Genomic DNA, 19427 nt, shown 5'->3' with positions numbered 1-19427 from the left:
TAAGGGATTTATTTGACAAATCAGGAAAAATGAATTGATCCCAATGGCAGGAACATAGCTAGGTTTCAAGAGAAATTGGAACTGATTCCTAAAAGATTATTAGGAATAAAGAAGCCACTTCTCCCTTTTCACTGTCTCTTTTTCTCTTGTCTTCCTCTCTCTGGCCACTTGGACACTTGTCTCTGTTTTTCTGTATGTCAGCAGCCTTCTTCCCCTCCTCCACCTGCTCTTCCTTCTCTCCCTTCTTTTCTCCTCCACTCAGCTCTGCACACCAGCTTTCTCAACTGCACTACATATGGTCCAAACAGGGCTTAACTAGATCCTGTTTTCATCGCCTCTCATGGATAATGTTCAACAAAGGCTGGGTCCTGATTCCAAATTCCCAGGAGAGACATTCTTATTAGCCAGCCAGGTGTGATAGTCCCCCTGCTCCTACCTGCTGTTTCTGGGAGGATGGGGGTAGGGGCCCCTTGTTTATGCAATAGGGACAGCTGGGGTGGGGTTCTAAAAAGGAACACAGGATTGGATCATTGACTGACACACTCATCCTTAGCACCTTGGAGAGGTCCATTGAGCCTATGATCACACAGAGAAGTCAGCAGAGGTTTGACAAAGGTCATAAAGAAGAACAGTGTGATGCCTTCTCTCCTTTAGTTACTTACGTGGCTGCATCACCAGTACAGATTCACAGGGCAGTGGCTTAACCTCCATGTCCATAAATCTGGGTGGATATGGGCACAGCCAGGAACACAATGTGGAAATCAGCTCTTTGTCATTTCTTCTGTGCAAACTGGGTACTCACGAGTTCCCTTTTCTCTTCCTCCTTTAGGAAGGAACATGAGGTTCCCTTGGAAATCCTTCAAGAGGAAGATGGAAGGGGCCATTTAAAAGATATTAAAATCTGCAGGCTACAAGACTGGGGCCTGAGGGCTGGCAGTGGAAAACCCTATTGGGCTTTAATCTTTCACTGAAAAGTTCCAGGTGCCTTTTTGCTTCCTGCAAAAGAAAGGAAGAGAAGGAAAAGACCATGTCCATAGCTCTGAAGCAGGTGTTCAACAAGGACAAGACCTTCCGGCCCAAGAGGAAATTTGAACCTGGCACACAGAGGTTTGAGCTGCACAAACGGGCCCAGGCATCCCTCAACTCGGGCGTGGACCTGAAGGCGGCTGTGCAACTGCCCAGTGGGGAGGACCAGAATGACTGGGTGGCCGTGCACGTGGTGGACTTCTTCAATCGGATCAACCTCATCTACGGCACCATCTGTGAGTTCTGCACCGAGCGGACCTGTCCTGTGATGTCAGGGGGCCCCAAATATGAGTATCGGTGGCAGGATGACCTCAAGTATAAGAAGCCTACTGCACTGCCGGCTCCCCAGTACATGAACCTGCTTATGGATTGGATCGAGGTTCAGATCAACAACGAGGACATATTTCCAACATGTGTGGGTAAGTCTGTGGCCAGCTTCTCAGTTTTTTTGTCACATCCCCCACCCAGAAAGTTTGCAAAGGGTTCTTCCAGAACTGCCTTTGAATGCTGGATAGCACCCATGTCAGTGTTTCCCTAACTTGCATTACTCATATACCTGCAGTCCTTTTTCAGATCTAAGAGACTCTTTGAAATGAAAAAAAAAAAAAAAAATTTATGGACCACTTACAGTTATTTTGCAGACCCCAGTGGGACACATACCACATGCTGGGGAACACTGACGTGGTGAAATCTTAGATTTGTTCTGGTTGGCTTCCTTAGGATTAGACTTTAAATCCACCCAGTTGTCCTGGTAAGATTTGTATTTTTTGACTGACTAATTAAAGTTATATGACTCTGGTGCAATTACTGGTATTCTTCCCTCAGGATTAAGAAATCCCAGTGTGAGAATCCATGGATTTGTTTGAGGAACAAATAAACAGGGTTCAAATTCTGGGGAAACAAATATCCTGGCATTCTCTTCTCTCTCCTAATTATAGGTTATTAATTCTGGGCTGTCATGTTAACTTTGACTGTTGCATAGTTGCTGGACCCACTGCAACACTTGAAATGCAAATGCTTTTGTTTGCTTTGTGCAATAGGCCATAAAATTGTTCAAGGGGAAGGACCAAACGTTTTCTACCTCTTACATCTCTTTATGCTGCTGGTCATTGGATTTCCCATGCACTAATGGGCCAAATTTAGAATTTGGTATTTTATGCCCCAGGCTCAGTAGGAATGAGCAATCTGCTGCTTTCTCAGTTGTATCTCCAGTGCTTAGCACAGTGCTGTGGAACCTTTGTAGGCACGCAGGGAATATTTGTGGAATGATTGAATAAATACTTGTGCGATTGGAAAGTATTATTGAAAAGCTCTGAGATGGTTGGAGTACAAAAAAGTATTGGAAACACACTGTTGAAATCATCTCTCAATGGGAAGGGGGGTTGTCCACATGTAGCGTATGGAAAGTTGAGAAGGGGCGTATGGAAGTAATTAAGTTTATACCAGAAAAAAAAAGTATATAAATTGATTGGTGCAGTATGTACATCTTGAAATATTCCACACACAAACCAATTTGTCAGAATCCTGGTGTTGCCTTGGCTTGTCCAGTTCCTTTATGTTCTTTCTCTCTCCTGTCCCTCATTAACAGGAAGGAGGTGGGATGTGTGGTAGTGCAAACCAGCCCCTCAGTTCACAGCATAGGAGGAAGAAGGAGGTTTCAGAAACTCCCCTGAGCATATATTATGCACCTCGGAGGGGTGGGAATTTCTTGGGTTCATGTATTTTTGCACTTTCATTGACTGTCAGAGGCTACTTTTGGAGCTGGGAGGAATTTTTTGTTTCCCAGAAGCGTTATAAGCAACTACCGATGCTCTGTGCAGAACATAAGATAGCAGTGAAGATGAATAAATGCAGGCAAGGATACCTCCTTATTGTCCTTCCCCTGTGTCTGCTACTGGAAGCTCTGAACTCTGGGCACTCCTGCTCTCTCCGGCAGCTGTGGTTGCCACATAGAGTTGCTGACACAGAGTCACATGTGTTACCTGACAGTGAGGAAGCTTCTGGCAGTCTGCTTAGAAAACAGGACAACACAGGTGTTTTGGATTTTGCTTGGAGGAAATCAGTGGATGTTTCGACATGCTTTGCTTTCTTTTTCTAGACATTTCCTTAGTCATTCAACATGCTTGGGGAACAAACTCACCTGATCAGAATCTTCTATTTCAGCTCTACGCAATCTATGCACCATAGCACACTAGTATTCTAAGAGATCTTAATGGGTGTACCATGAGTTTTTTCCTCCCATGGAAAAATAAGTTTGGGAAGTGCTGAGTAAAATTGATTACTTTACCACAGGACTTTTAATATACCAATGTACATCATGAATTTCCAAGAAAATATTAATGTAGGTATGGTATTTCCTAATTGGACTCTGATACATATCAGTTTTTTCTTTTTTTAATGGAACACCATTAGCATCTTTTTGGAAATGTTAAGATATATAAATTAGAGTTGTCAAACTTTTCTTTGCATCAGAATTACTTGGGTCTTCTGTTCAAAATGCAAATTGCTTAATCCTTTCCCTTAACAACTAAATCAGAATCTCATAGGTGAGATCTAAGAACTTGCACTTTTTTTCTTTTTTACTTGTAGTCACCATGTTGTATAATTGATCACTTGAATTTATTCTCTTGTCTAACTGAAATTTTGCATTCTTTGACCAACATCTCTCCAACCCCTCCCCACCCCCCTCCCAGTTCCCTAGTAATCACCATTCTACTTTCAACTTCTATGAGTTCAACTATTTTAGATTCCACACAGAAGTAAGATCATGCGATATTTGTGTTTCTGTACCTGGTTTATTTCACTTAACACAATGTCCTCAGTGTTTATCCACATTGTTGCAAATTCATGGATTTCCTTCTTTTTTAAGGCCAAATAGTATTCCATTGTGCATTTATATTACATTTTCTTTATCCATTCACATACCTGTTGGCCTGTATGTCTTCTTTTGAGAAATGTCTATTCAGATCCTTTGCCCAGTTTTTAATCAGATTACTTGTTTTCTTTCTATTAAGTTATTTGAGTTCCTTATGAACCTTCACTTTATTTATTTATTTATTTATTACGAATATTTGAACCTTCACTTTTAATAAGTACCCACCACTACTCTGTTTGTTGTAACCGCCTGGAATGCTTTTCATTCCCTCAGAAATTGTCTGGTTTTTTACCTCTCTGATTTTATCCATGCTCTCTCCTGTAATCACCCACTTCTCTGTCTAGTGAATTCTCATGCGTCCTTTAAGGTCCAGGTCCAGCTCAGATACCATGTCCTCTGTTCGAACAAGTACATGCAGCTGGTGATCAAAACAAAGTTAAACAAATGTCTCCGAATCCCTTTGTCACCATTCCTGGGTATTTCCTGCACCTTGCTTCCACAGGGTTTTGTTTTCTCTAAGTTTTCCACGGTGAAATGTTGGAGGTCAGTAAAAACCACCACCATCCACCCTCAGTGTGAGGACCGTCATCAGCATCCTGCTCACCTCTGTGATTTGCCCTTGGATGTTAGCGTTGCTGTCTTTTGGAAGAACCTATTTTTAGGAGCCACTTTCCCTGTTACACTCCATTTCCTCCTCTTCTTCCTCCCCCTGATTCCAGCCTACTTTTCTTCTTTTTGATCTTTGGTCTGTCTTGAGTCATTATCAGGGAAATGATCAAGATGTCTGTCAGGATAAAGTACAAGAAGAATTCTAAGCAAATAGTAGACCCTGGGTGGATGAGAAATGGGGAGTAGTTCTGCTTAGAATTACAGCTTTGAATCCTGGGCATAATTCTGTCTTTCTGCCTGGGAATTGGGAGGGGTTCTCACTTCACCTCCTCCCCATCATTATCCAAAGAAATAGAACTGGAAAATACTGGCAGATGTGAAAGCTTCACCCTTAGTCAGGTATTAAAGGATATAAACAGCTGTTGATCTCTACCATTGAAACACTGAGGAAAGAAAAGCTTTCATCTGTTCCTAGATTCAAGTTTAACTAGGAGACCCATGCGATTTCAGAAGTCGAACTTTCTGAGAGGGGAGAATACCAAACAGATGTGGCGCCTTTGTAAGCCACAGTCTCCTCCACCCTCCCTTGAACCCCTCTGGCTTCCTTTGTCAAAAACCCAGCAGATGTTCCTGTTAAAGCCCTTAAAACAGCAGTAACTTCAGGGGCAAGGGCCACCTCCTCTTGGATTATATCTCTTTAACCACCTTTAGAGATAACAAAGCCAAGACAGAAAAATAAAAAGCCAAGGACTTTTTAAAAAAATCCTATTGCCTGTCTAATTATGATAATTTTTATGTTCTAGCTCCCAGATTTCCTGTTTTTCTATTATATAATAGGATTTAGTGTTTTAGATCTGATACTCAGAAAAAAAATAATGCATAGAAAACGTAGACCTCCTTGTGTGTTTTTAAAAGTCTTTGAAAATGAGGAATATGAACATATAAAAGACGATTACATGATCTCCCCTACCTCTGTGGTTTTAGAATAAACTGATGTCAGGGCAGGAAAGATCAGGAAAAGGAAGGGAAGGAAATAAGGGAGGGAATTTACATCTATTGAATCTGCTAAATGCCAGGCATCGTACCTGCCACTGTTAATCTTTCTTAATTCTTACAACTCAATGAAGTAAAAATGAAGTTAATATCCCATTTTACTAGTGAGGAGCTGACATCTAAACAAGGTAAGGTGCTTTCCCAAGGTTTTATAGCTAATACATAATGTAGGAGTCAGAGCTCGAAAGCATCTGGCCAAAAATCTATGCCCTTGTCATATAGTACCATTCATTGAATGTATCATTTTTTCACAGATTTTCCTTCACATGGTTTTTCAATGATTTTTGGAGGTTGTTTAGGATGGAGAAAACTTAATACAACCTGTTTTGATTGGGGTTTCTTGGCTTGAAATTTTAGATAAATAATTCTCTGTTTGGTTTTTGCTTCTTTCTAAAAACCACTCTGAAATGCCTGGGAAGTGTGTCCAGGCACTGTAAATGTTCCCATGTTCCACTCCAACCTTGTGCAGAGGATGAGTTAGCCTAGGAAAACCCTTTGCTGGCTCACATCTACCTGTTACTGTCATTTGGTCATTCATTCATTCATTCATTCAATGAGTGTTTGCTGAGCACCTGCTCACAACCAAGCTCTATTTCAAGTACTGAGTGGGAGCAAATCAAACAGAGTCCCTGTCCTTGAGCAGTTTACATAACGTCCAGAATGACTAGTTGCTCTAAATTGCTTTGCACATTTTTCTAAAATGAATGGTTTGTTCAGTGGTCAAGTGTGTTATGGAAATAGTTGTATCCCTTTGGCAACCTTTCTCATGAGACTACAGCTGAGTTTTATCCTCTCTCAAAATATTGTGGCAAGGGATGTGAGAATGTAAAAATGTCCATAGGGATGAGTGTCTCAGACACGGGATGTAGGGGAGTCGAGTTTATAATTAGCCTTTACATTTTAACTTTTTAGTTTCCATTGTATGTCTCCCTCATGTTTTTTATTTTGATATAAATCTGTGTAACACTGGTAAGACAGAATGTGCGTCAGCAAAATGTATTTACAGTGTGATAGAACTAGCCCTGGATATGTAGACAGAGACTTTGGGTTGAATCAACTAACCCTACCACTTATGAGCTGCTCTCTGATGTGACCTCTAAGTTTCCGTTTCTCTGTTTATAAACTAAGGATTGTAATTCTGACCTCACGGGGCCGTCCTAAGGATCAAATGAGGCAAAACATCGATCCCAGAGACTGAGACCTAAGAGGTGCTGAAAAATAAATGCGTGTTAGTTTTCTCTCTCTGCATACGTTTCTATATAACTATCAACCAGAATTCATGGAGACTATGACGATTTCTGAACATTAGCCTCAGAAAAGTAAAATGTAATTTAAAAGTCTCAACAAGATTTTTAAAAATTGTCAGTCTTCATTATTGCTGACTCTGTGATGGGGGTCATAACTACTTCTGGTCATCATTTTCTCAAAGGCTTTGGAAAATTTCAAGGTTTCTTGAGGAGCTAAACCAATTTGGCTTCAGGCATGAGCACCTAACTCTTTAGAGACAGCCACTAGGAAAAATCTTCTCACTTGGTTTTCAGAAGATTGAGTACTGAACCTGCCCATGTCCAGTGTTAAACCAGCTAACCTCAGCATAGAGCAGGTGCAGGTTAGCTAGAGAAATGAGGAGATAGTCTTACTACTCACATCTGGGACAAGCAACTGATTAAAATCAATGCTGGGCAAGGTTACCTGTATTTGATCTCTCAAGAAGAAGGGGAAAGCATTCTCAGACTGCTCACTGCCAGGAATGGAGCCCCCCAAAATAGCCTTTTGAACTGACAAGTTTTTCTAAGGCAGTAGAAACATGATTTGCCTTTGGGATATGGTAAAACATTTGGCTCCCTAAGAATTTACTAGTTGGGGGCTGGCCAGTTAGCTGACTTGGTTAGAGCATGGTGCTGATAACACCAAGGTCAAGGGTTCAGATCCCAATACTCGCCAGCTGCCCCCCCCAAAAAAATAAAAAAACAATTTACTAGTTGTGAGGGAATAATAATAAAGCTGCCATTTTCTGAACACATACTACTCTAAACACCTTCCCTGCTTTATGTCATTTAATCTGTAAAACAACCCTGTAAGGCAGGTAGTATGATTTCCATTTCACAGATGAGAAAACTAAGACTCAAAAAAGACTTTAAAAGATTAAGTACCTTGCCCAGGATCACACAGGCAGAACTGGGATTCAGACCTAAGGTGGCCCATCTCCAAAGTCCATGCTCTCAACTACCCCAATGTCTTATGTCTGGGATGTTCTTACCCCCAGATCAACATCACCCTCAGTTTACCCCCGCCCGTTGCATCAGTTGTTAAATCCTTTCTAAGGGATGTCCTAAGACTAAACCACCAGCCCCAGGGAGGGACTTAAGAACAGCCAGGGGCCCTGCATCAGATGCAAATTATACTGCGTCTTTACTGGCGGGAACTCTAAGATATTGTTCCTTTCACAAACGTGCCTCCTGTAGATTCCAGTGCTACCCAAGTTTGTCCAGTTGTCTCCATTCAGGGAAGACATGCAGAGACATCTGAATCTACTCCCCCCAACCCCCACTGGCCACTAGAGACTTGATGGTCACAGCTCCCCACTCCCACCTGCGAACCCAATACTGCAATGACTTGGTGGCTGAGTTAATGAGGACAGTGTTAAATAACCATCCCTCCTCAACAAATCCCAAGAGAGACTGCTGAAAAGGCTTCTAGTATGCTGAGAAGCAGAGAGGAAGGAATGGAGCCGGGGAGCCCTGAGGGCCTAGAGGCTCCCTGCAAGTTAAGGCTGATTGTCTGCCGTCCTGACCTGCGCTGAGTTCTCTATTACCTGTGCTATGTAATTTTAATCGCTGTATCATATCTCAAGTGACAAGTTGTTACATCTCAGCATCAGCTGGGAAGGGAAGGGAAATGGGATATGTGATATTCAGTGGAAGCCAGAGATTAGAAACAAAGGCTGTAATAGGGTGGGGATGGGACATCTGCTGCTGTTACTCCTTTGGTTTTGGTCAGCTGTACAATGGCATCCCTCCTTAGTTATCAAAGGCTGCGTGGTGGAGGTCAGTGGTGTTTGGAGAGGCAGGCTAGCCCAGCACCAGCTTTGTGCAACATAGCAGGGCCTTGATGCCAGAGGCCTCATCTCTGTGCCCTCCCCTCTAGATAGAGAGTGTACAGGAAGCCAAATTATTAGCCTGCCTTAGACGTCCACATGTGGAGAGGGATTCACACAAGTGTTCCCCTCAGAATATCTTTGTAGGCCTAGGGATGTTTGTTGTCTGTAAAGGCCTCTGGAGACAGGATCTCTCTGGTGCTTTAGTTTAAAAAACTCATGCTGATTTCATATTCTGATTGATAATTCTATCCATGTTTTCCTTCACATAATCATGTTTTTCCTTAAGTCTTCTTCTAGTCAAATGGATGCTCTGGGAAGATGAGACAGTTGTGAAGTAGTTAAAAGGAACAGAAGCACTAGTCTCTGTCAGTCCTGAGTTTGAATCCCAGTTATCAACGTTTACTAGCAAATTTTCAGTCTGTCTCAGCCTATTTCCTCATCTATAAAATGCATGTAGGGCCGGCCCGGTGGCGCACTGGATAAGTGCACCGCTTGGGAAGCGCGGCGGCGCTCCCGCCCGAGGGTTTGGATCCCACATACAGACCGGTTCCCGCTCACTGGCTGAGCGAGGCGTGGGAGCAACACCGAGGGTTGCAATTCCGTTGCCGGTCCCCGGTCCGGTACGGGGGCAACACTGAGGGTTGCGATCCATTGCCAGACACGGAAAAAAGACAAAAAACAAAAAAAAAATGCATGTAAAAGTGCCTACTTTGTGGGATTGTTGAGAGTATTTACTAACATGCTACATGTAAAGCAACTGGTATGTCGTGGAGATGTGGAGCAGGTATGCTTTAAATGTAATTCCCTCTATATCACTCAGTCTCATGTGATTAGAGACTCATCAGGTGAAGTGAGAAAGGAAAGAACCTAGGATGAAAATCCATAATTATAGCAACTATTGGCTGTGGAGTTGACCATCCATGTTCTCTTAATTTTTTGCTGTGTCTTGTGGAGCCAGTGGAAGAAAAGGTAAACATTCACGGGATAAGAGTGACTTTGCTTGACCTTGACAGCTAGAAGCAGGAGGGGTCCACAATAGAATTCAGAAGACGTTTTACATGCATAGCATATGTGGCCTGCACAAAGCCAAGTCCACCTTCTCGTTCCACTACAGTATGCAGCAAGCACTCTGCATAACAGGGCACAAAGTCATGGTGAACTAGTTACTGCTACGCCAGTGTAAATTGATTGACGGATGCCATAGAGTTCATAATCCGGACAGATGTATTCCTGAAAATTGTGAGGCAGTTGAAATTTTTTTATCACTAGACTAATGTTTTCATTTCTCAGAGAGAGTTCAATATTTTTAAAAAGCTTGGCAAAGAATCCTTTTATTATGTGAATACCTCCTTAGCGTCGTGTCTAATTAATCCTTAGTTCATGCCTTTGGAAATTAAAATGTCTATCTTCACAGAGAGACAAGTTGGAGTTGTTAGTTCTTTCTCAGGAAAAGAAAGTATCGTTTGGTGTGTCTGCCTCATGCAGCCCAGGTCACCAGGACTGGAGAGTGGTGATGACTTCAGGGAGAGGCTCCAGCCAGTGGTTGGGTGTTTGTTTTGTTGTCCATCTCCTGTGTCGTATCCTTTGACAGTCTGCTGGCACTGGTAGGCTCCTGTCTGGCTTCTGGTCCAGCCGAAGTGACGGAGCCGTAATACCTGATGTGACAGCACAGTGGGGCCTTAGCATCTGGGTACCACTAAGAATGACTTGCTTCAGCATCACCTTGGTTGTCTGTCCCAGCCAGGGAATCCTACCATAGCCACCAGGAGCAGAGGGAAGAAAGTTGTTGAATACTGGGAATTTACCAGTTATGGCCCTCAGATAAGCCATAAATATTCGGCCATCCCAAAGAGGGGAAGAAGAAGTCTGCAGCTGAGGGCATCTGTCTTTCCATGTCTTTGAAGAGAGATGTAAGCAAATATGTCAATGATAGGTACCAGTTCTCTAAGAAACTCTCTGTGGGCAGTAGCTGTTAAAGCACATGGGTGGCTGCTGGCTTTATTTCTGATTTCCAGAAATAGTGTAAAGGTTAAGGGCTCATCTTCAGTTCTGGTTCAAATCTTTTTCTCTTTTTATGCGCTATGTGACCTTGGCCTCTCTGAGGCTGTCTCCTCATCTGGAAATTGGGATGATAATAATAATAATACCCACTTTGTAAGATTACAAGAATTAAATGACATAATGCACATAAAGCATTTAGCATGTTAGTGTTAGAGAGTTAAGTGCCGAATAAATTTTAGCTTTATTTCCTTTTCACAGTAATGTAACAAGGGAAGACCTCTGATTTATTGCGATTCATACTCCTTGACTACGTAGGAGAATTTTGCCTGCAGTATTCTCCGCCATTTATTTTCCAGCTGAAGTAAAAATTGAGAAACACTATTGATCATGTCATAGTTACAGTAATCTCTGAACAGAATAATTTTTCACATCCACTAGAATATCAGTTTATCAAAACTTGAACACCAGCTGAAAGTTATAGATTCCATTTTTATATAAAAGTTGTAATTACAAATTTTAAAATATAATAATTATATTATCTAACACTTATTACTTTTCTGGGCCAAGTAGTGTGCTAGGTAGGTCCTTTATTAAATTTTTTCTAATTCTCACAGGAGCCCTGGTTATAACTATTATTATCCCTATTTTCAAATGAGGAAACAGAGATAAGTTTCTTCTCCCAAAGTCACCTTCATGGTAAGTGGTTGATTCAGGTTTAAAATCCAGACTTACCTAACTACAAAGCTATAGAGCTTTTTGTTAAGCTGCGTTCAATGAAATTATAACCTTCCCTCTCTTCAAAAACATAATAACTTAAAAACAAATAAGATGAAAGTAATGTCTATAACTCCCTGTTTTCTAGAAATGATGATTAAGCTGGGATAAAGCATTTCTTTTCAAGTTGAAAACTTTAGGCCCACTTTTTATCATATGTGCCAATTTAAAGAGCAAGTGTACTTGTGGAGATACTTTTATGATTTTCTTGAAAACAATTCACTGCCTCCCCTGCTATACGCAAGCCCGTTTACAAATGACATCAGAAGAGGTAGAAGAAAGCAGGTTGATGTGGTATTTAATGTTTCTTTTTTTTTTATTTTATTTTTTTCCTTGGAGGATGGGGGTAACAAAAAGCAGAGGTTTCCATTTTCTGGAAACTGGAGCCAATGTCATAGGAGGTACAGAACATCTGCAATGGCCTTGTTCTCAGAACATCATGCCATTCTAATACAGGGCTCAGAGAGGGAAATGCTGTGATTGATTAGTGATGTCTGCATAGGTGCAAGAAGAAGGAATGTGTGTCACACGATATGCCATTCCTGCTCTAAACTGTACCTAAGGATGATCATTGATAACTCAAGAAAAAGACCAGGCATGTGTACATTGGTTCCCTGAAGCTCACTCTACTGTCAGGGCTAACTGTGTATTAGTCAGGGTTCTCCAGAGAGACAGAACCAATAGTATGTGTATATAAATATATGAGAGGGGATTTATTAGGGGAATTGGCTCACACTATTGTGAAGGCTGAGGAGTCCCACGATAGGCCGTCTGCAAACGGGATGCCGGTAGCATGGCTCAGTCAAGTCTGAAAGCCTCGGGACCAGGGAAACTGATGTTTGATTCTCAGTCCAAGGTCAAAGACCTGAAACCCAGGGGTGCCACTGGTGTAAGTCCTGGAACTCAAAGGCTGAAGACTCTTAAGTTTGGATGTCCATGACAGGAGAAAATAGTGTATCCCAGGTCCAGCGGAAAAAGAGCAGAAGATTTACCTTTTCCTCCATTTTTGTTCTCTCTAGAACCCCAGCAGATAGGATGGTGTCCACGCACAATGAGGACGATCTTTCCCACCCCATCCACTCAGGCTCTCATGCTAATCTCTTCTGGAAATATTCTTGTAGACACACCCAAGAATAATGTTTTTTTTTCCTTTTTTTGTCTTTTTTCATGACCGGCAACGGGATCGCAACCCTCGGTGCCGCCCCCGTGTTGCCCCCGCACCTCGCTCAGCCAGTGAGCGGAACCGGTCTGTATGTGGGATCTGAACCCTCGGTGGGAGCGCTGCCGCGCTTCCCAAGCAGCGCACTGTAGCAGTGTGCCACTGGGCCGGCCCCCAAGAATAATGTTTTTTTTTCCTTTTTTTGTCTTTTTTCATGACCGGCAACGGGATCGCAACCCTCGGTGCCGCCCCCGTGTTGCCCCCGCACCTCGCTCAGCCAGTGAGCGGAACCGGTCTGTATGTGGGATCTGAACCCTCGGTGGGAGCGCTGCCGCGCTTCCCAAGCAGCGCACTGTAGCAGTGTGCCACTGGGCCGGCCCCCAAGAATAATGTTTTATCAGGTTTCTATGCATTCCTTAATCTAGTCAAATTGATACCTAAAATTAACCATCATGCAAAGCTAACAAAATTCTGGGCATGATGAGGAATTGTACTAAAAGCAAAACAAAATATCATCTTCTTATCAAAAATCCTGATGGTCAGTGTTGAAATCTGAGTGCCCAACCCTTGATGCACCCATGAGGGTGTGTCAGAATAGAAGACAGTCCAGGGAATGGTCTTATTGGGGCCCACAAAGCAATATCCCAAAGTGAAGGTCAAAAATAGCCCCAAAAGTGAAGTTTCCTGTGACCTTCTCCCATCTCCTGTCTCTCAGCCTCATCCTCCCCTGAGGCCAGCCATAGAAACTAGAATCCCTCTTCCCCAAGGCGGGTCATAGATATACTCTAATCTTCCCCCCTGCCTTTCTGTCTAGGAGCTGGCCATAAAGAAATTCTCTGACCTACCTTGTCAGATGGTAGATCATAAGACTCCCATTCCAGAAAGGGTCCTGCTCCATGCCATGGAGGAATGAATGCTGCACAGAGAGGCCAAGAAGGCCCTGCTGGGTTCCCCCACTCAGTCTCCTAGTGTTAGATCGTACTTTTCTTATCCAATCACATTTGTATATGGCTATGCCTGCTTCATAGAACAGGCATAAATATGGATATAAGCATAAATATGGACAGTTTTCCCTGTATCTTTGGGTCTTCATTCTGAAGGCTCCTGTGTCATGTAAAACTATGATGTAATGAAATTTGTTATGCTTTTTATTCCTATCAATCTGTGTTTATCAGGTGGCTTTTCAGACAATCTTCAGGGGGTTGAAGGGGATGTCTTCCCTTGACCCCCTACAGTTTCTAAAATGATTAAGAAGTTAAAAAGTAGGGGTGGTTGGACTAACTTGAACCCCTCAGTAAGAGGGAAGAAAAAGATGAAAATCTATAAAATCATAAGGGGCAGGTGGCAAATACAGTCACTTTCCTCTCTCCCTAAATCCTGATGTATTAGAATTTGACATACTTTCTGAAGTGTAAGAAGGTTTGATGTTAGACCAATAAAGAAAGGAAGAAATAGTTTATGTTTGTTTGGAAACTTAGGAACTTTTTATTTCCAGTGTAGTACGGCCAAAAATAATAGAGAATTCTGTGAATGATGTGATACATATCTGTACTACTATCCCCGAGTAAACTATAGGGGCAAAGAGAATTTCCTTCCCCCTCCTTCTGAAGGTCTATAAAACAAACTGATAATAGGCAGATTAACAGGATAAAAAAGCACGTAAGTTTATTAATGTGCATATGCACACGGGGGTTATACACAAAGTATGAAGGTCAAAGGGGAGGGGGCCAGATGAGTGGAGTTTTTATACCACCCTGAGGCTTCAGAAGCTTGGAGTGTGGGCAGACTGGGAGGGAAAAGGGAGGAAAGGCTTGGAGCAAAGACAGCCTTGTTAAGCAGATGAAACCTCATAGGTAGCAGCTCTCAGCAAGAATAGATGGTAGCCTGCAGTAAAAGTTTCTTTGTCAGACCTTTAATCTCCTTTTCCTGTGACATAATCTTTTCCAGATCCGAGGGTTGGGGGGAGGCTCAGAGAAAGCCTGTTTGCATCTGTTGCTTACTTCAGTTTACTAATGTAGATTTCCTCTACAGATGCAAATTTCCTGCACAAAAGACAGCGTTTCAGCTATTCTTGTGTTTGCAACCCCTCTGAATAGTCATCTTGAAATATGCCAGAGAAGCATATTTTGGGGTGAAGTATTTTTTGGTTTCCTTCAGAGTTATTGAGAGAGCTGATATGTTTGGTGGCATGTTCCTGACTGTCGAGCTTGGTTTCAAACATCCCTATCTTCCAAGACACAGTAGAAAGAAGAGGCAGAGGGACTGGCCCTGCTGTTCTCTAGTTGTGTCCTCTAGGGCAGAAGTCCTCAGTGTGGTCCCTAGAACCAGCAGCAGCAGATCACCTGGGAACTTACTAGGAATGCAATTTTAGGCCCCACCCTAGATTTACTGAATCAGAAATTCTGGGGTGGCCCAGAGGTCTGTGTTTTAGAACTCTCCAGGTAATTCTGATGCAAGCTAGAGTTTGAGACCCACTTGTCTAAAGCAAGTTAACTCTCAGCCTTATTTTTCAGACATAAAATGGCGGTACTAATACTTAACCCACAGGGGTGTTAATTCAAAAAAGTATTTATTTGAGGCATTGTGGATATTGTGGTGGGCGAGACAAGCCAAGTCCCTGACCCTCATGGAGCTTACATTTCAGGCAGCAAAACAAAACCCATGGAAGATGGTATAATAAAAGGGATTGGCATGGAGAACTAGTGCAAAGGTGTTGGGAGAGCCGGAACATCAGACTGGGGTGGTGAACCAAGCAGATGGTAAGAGCTGCAAACCACTGCCACCTCGTGTTGGATGAACAAAGAGAGGAGAGGGTGTTACCAGAGCCCGGGAGCCAGGAGCACAGAGGGAAGGCCCTTTCAGCAGAAATTGGAGCCAAAAAGAATATTGTATACTGCTAGATCCCAGTGGGTTTTGCCTGTTTTCCAAAGGATGAAGCTGAGGCCCAGAGAAATTACAAAGGTCGCACAGTCACACAACTTGTAAAGGGCTGTAGCATGTCTTTCAGACTCCATTAGGTTTCTTCACTCCGCCAGGGACATCTGTGACATGAGCATTCTAGGCATGTACTTGCATGGCTTTGCATAAAACACAAACATAAATATATTCCAAGACTGCATGAAGGGGGAAAATGAAAGGATAATTTGTTTTGTTTGTTTGTTTTTGTCCTTTTTGAGACCGGCCGCACCGCGCTCAGCCAGTGAGCGCTGTGAGCGCACCGGTCATCCCTATATAGGATCCGAATCCGCAGCAGGAGCGCTGCTGTGCTCCCAAGCACCGCACTCTCCCGAGTGTGCCACAGGCTCGGCCCTGAAAGGATAATTCGAAGAAGCAAAATGTTTAGCTTCTTTATGACACCAAAGCATGAGGACCTTGCAGAAGAAATCCTGCATAGATGAAATAAGAGATTTCACATTTTGGCTTTGCTACTGTCTCATTGAGCCTTCAACACTTGTATTTCGACTTATGGTCTGTTGACATAGGAAGACTTATGCCAGTGGCATAAACCTCCCATTAATAAGGAGAGACAGATGATTTAATAATTTGTGTATGTGTGTTGAAGTTGATATTGTGTGTGTGCATCTTTTAAAGATACAGATCTCACTGGCTAGGAAGGAAGGAAAATAAAAGGATATGAGAGTATGTCAATTATCTACACATTGTGCTCTGTAATGTCAGTTGACAAATGAGCAGGCCAATATAATTCAGTGTCTGCAACTTCTAACTTTCACTCCAGTGTTCAAAGTCTGACTCTATCTGCCTTTCTTTTTTACTCCTTAGTCTGTTATCCCTATATACTCCCCTGTAACACTAGGAGACCTAGGTCTTAAGGTTGTTGTAAGGTCATAATAAGATTATGCATGGGCCTCGGCAAGTTGAAAATGTTCAATAAGTATCACCTAATTTTATTGCTAATAATATTGTCAATATGTACTTCTGCAAAGCAGTTGCTGTGTTTTTCTCCCGTATTAGAAGCTGCACATACCAATAAATCATTGAAGCTTCCAGAAATAAAGACCCCAGAAGCCCTAAGTCCCTCTCAACAGGCAGGGTCAGTGGTGGGTTTCTGGACTTCCTGCTGAGGTGGACTTTTTGGCTGTGGTTTCTCAGTCATCTCTCAGTCAGTTGACACTTTGGGGCTCATGAAGTTTTTTTTAGCCCTGAAACATGTTGATTCTTTAAATAGCCATGGAATCTGGCTGTTCTTATCAGTCTCCAGTGATGGGCTGAATGGATTTAATGTTATTTCAGGTGCTGCAGGTGTACATTTTATCTCCTGCCTTGTCCTCCCTATGGTGCTATCCAGCAGCTGGCCTTTGAGGAAGGTCCTGGTGACACTCTGCTGGCTTACAAGAAATATGACCAAAACTCAAGTTTTTAAGATAAAGTATTTGAAAGAAAGTGAGCCGAGACGCTGGGTACCAGCAAGTTATTAAAGGAAAAGAATCTGCTGGGCTGCACCCAAGGTGTGTGTGTGGGGGGGGGGCAGCCCAGGGCTGCCCTCAAAATGGAGGACAGCACCAGATTTGGGGGTGGTAGAGCTTATATAGGATGCCAAGGGTTGGCTGATACCATCAAGGAGGGCCATTATGCTAATGTGGAAACTAGGAAACCAAGGTGGAGAACTGCACCCTTGAGGAAGCAAAAGGGTTTCTGTTTAAGTCAGGAGGCTTCTTGTAAAGGGGAGGAGGGAGGGGTTTGGTGTTGGAGTGGAAGACAAGGCCAGCGGCTATTTTGAGCTTATTGTGTGTGCAATGGCGCCAGTCATGTCCAAAATCTATCAGTATTGTAGCCTTTTCTAGGGTTGACAAGGAGACGTCATCAAATTGAACCTATTAAATTACCCAGTAAATAGACATATAAGGTCTATTTAAGGTTTGCCCAGTTTTGGTCTGCCCAGTTTTGCCATACTGGAGTCATACCACTGGTGTCCAAACCAGTCACATGGTCCCTTCCATGCTGACCATTGCACAGCAGGTAATTCCTCTGCCAGGCCCCTGTCCTCTTGCCCTAGCACTCTCCCCATCTGCCACCTCTGTCAACTCCTTCTTACAGTGCCCCAAGCACCTGCCTCATGCTCTTGGATCTGTCAGGGGGTCCTGAACCTCCTTCCACCAAGGGGGACCCCCTACCCCCAACTCAGCAGCAGCTGGGCTGAAGCCAGCCACAGCCTTCAACAGGGAGTGATTGTGGTCTCCTGGATTGGGCAGGAACAGGGCTCTGAGTCAAGTTCTTCTAGCTGCTGGTGCCCTGACGTTACTGCCCTGGCTTTTTCTAAGGGTCGCGCTCTGCTCCTTTACCAAAGCTAAAGCAGTAGTATAACAGGTGTGGTTCTGTCCCTTCCTTAAAAGAATTCTAAGTGTTCTTGCCTATTTATACAGTTACTGTCACTGCTGTCTTTGAATCTGGCTGCTAAAAGGTTAAGTGGTTTGTATCACATTGTCTTAATAGTGTTACAACTAAATAGGAGAAGGAAATATGCATATTGCATAGGAGACCTCATCAGCCAGCCCCATTCATCTAGTATAGCAGTCCTCCTTAATCTGAGAAATAGCAACGTGGCTTCTCTGCTCCCATAGCTTCTGGGCATATTTTCATTTTTAGGTGCATTTAGCAAAGTTGTTATCTCATGCTTTAAGAAGAAGGCTCTAGGCTAAAAACCTCAATACATTTTCTTAAATGACACAATAAAAAACTGAAGCCCTCCTTGCTTGGGGATAGCCATTTCAAATATAAGACAGGCAGATATGTCCCTAAGGATGATTCACTTCTATTGTATGGCTCACTGCTCGTAAATAATGAGTTTGGTGAATGTAAGATGCGTCAGTGAGTTCAAAAGTCAGGGCTCTGGTGACAATGTTATGTACTCTGTAGCAGCTAAAGGGAGATTTCATCAGAAATTACCCTGTTGGGGGCCGGCCCGGTGGCGCACTGGATAGTGCGCCGCTTGGGAAGCACAGCGGCGCTCCTTCCCGAGGGTTCGGATCCCACATACAGACCGGTTCCCGCTCACTGGCTGAGCGAGGCGCGGGAGCGGCACCGAGGGTTGCGATCCCGTTGCCGGTCCCCGGTCCGGTGCGGGGGCGACACTGAGGGTTGCGATCCGTTGCCGGACACGGAAAAAGACAAAAGACAAAAAAAAAAAAAAAAAAAGAAATTACCCTGTTGGGTTTTTTTTTTTTTTAATGTCTATCAAATGGATCATATTCATCAATGATCGGTAAATAGATTGCATATAAATAAACAAATTTGATAAAAGTGTGGCCCCTTAATTAGCTAATGTCCAGTAAAGGTAGGAAATTTGTCCCATTGCTATCAGTGAAAACTTGAAAATTACCAAAAAGTAAATGAATACATTTATAATTATATAATAGCCCCAAATGAAGTCAGATTTTTGAACATCAGAACTACGTTACTTTTTCCTGTAATTATCTTTGATGATCTAAGAGGTCTTAATGCTGAGAGGGGCACAACTCTTTAGCCTGTTTCCCACATAGCAAATAATTGTTTTCTTAAAAAGCATAATCAGGTCACGTTAATTCCCTGCTTTAAAAAACCCCAATATCTTCCCAGCAGCCAGAATAAAATCTAAGTCCTTACCTTGGCTTACTGGGCCCTTCGTGAGCAGGGCCCTGGCTAATTTCTCTACCTCCTCTTGCAGCAGCATATCCTTCTATCCCCTGGACTATAGCCACCCTAGCCTTCTTTGTGCTTCTCAACCCCCAGCTAGTTCTTCCTCTCACTCTCTACCCCTGAGCCTTTGCATGTTCTGTTCCTTATGTCTGTAGTACTTAGCCCTTGATTTTTACATAGGGGGCTCCTTCTTGTTA

General features: G+C 43.0%; 1 protein-coding gene across 1 annotated transcript in view; it reads left to right on the top strand.

Moving 5' to 3' along the window:
• Positions 1-828: 828 nt before the first annotated feature.
• Positions 829-19427, top strand: part of MOB3B (MOB kinase activator 3B) — a 127885-nt gene continuing 109286 nt past the window's right edge. The window contains exon 1 of the mRNA XM_008569911.1: positions 829-1445. Coding sequence (XP_008568133.1) covers positions 1028-1445 — 418 coding nt within the window. The 5' untranslated portion in view covers positions 829-1027. The remainder of the gene's footprint in view (positions 1446-19427) is intronic.

The sequence above is a fragment of the Galeopterus variegatus genome, unplaced genomic scaffold (genome assembly GCF_000696425.1).
Source record: "Galeopterus variegatus unplaced genomic scaffold, G_variegatus-3.0.2 Scaffold543, whole genome shotgun sequence".
NCBI lineage: Eukaryota > Metazoa > Chordata > Mammalia > Dermoptera > Cynocephalidae > Galeopterus > Galeopterus variegatus.
Note: the sequence above shows the minus strand (reverse complement) of the source record. Positions and strands in the feature narration are given on the sequence as shown.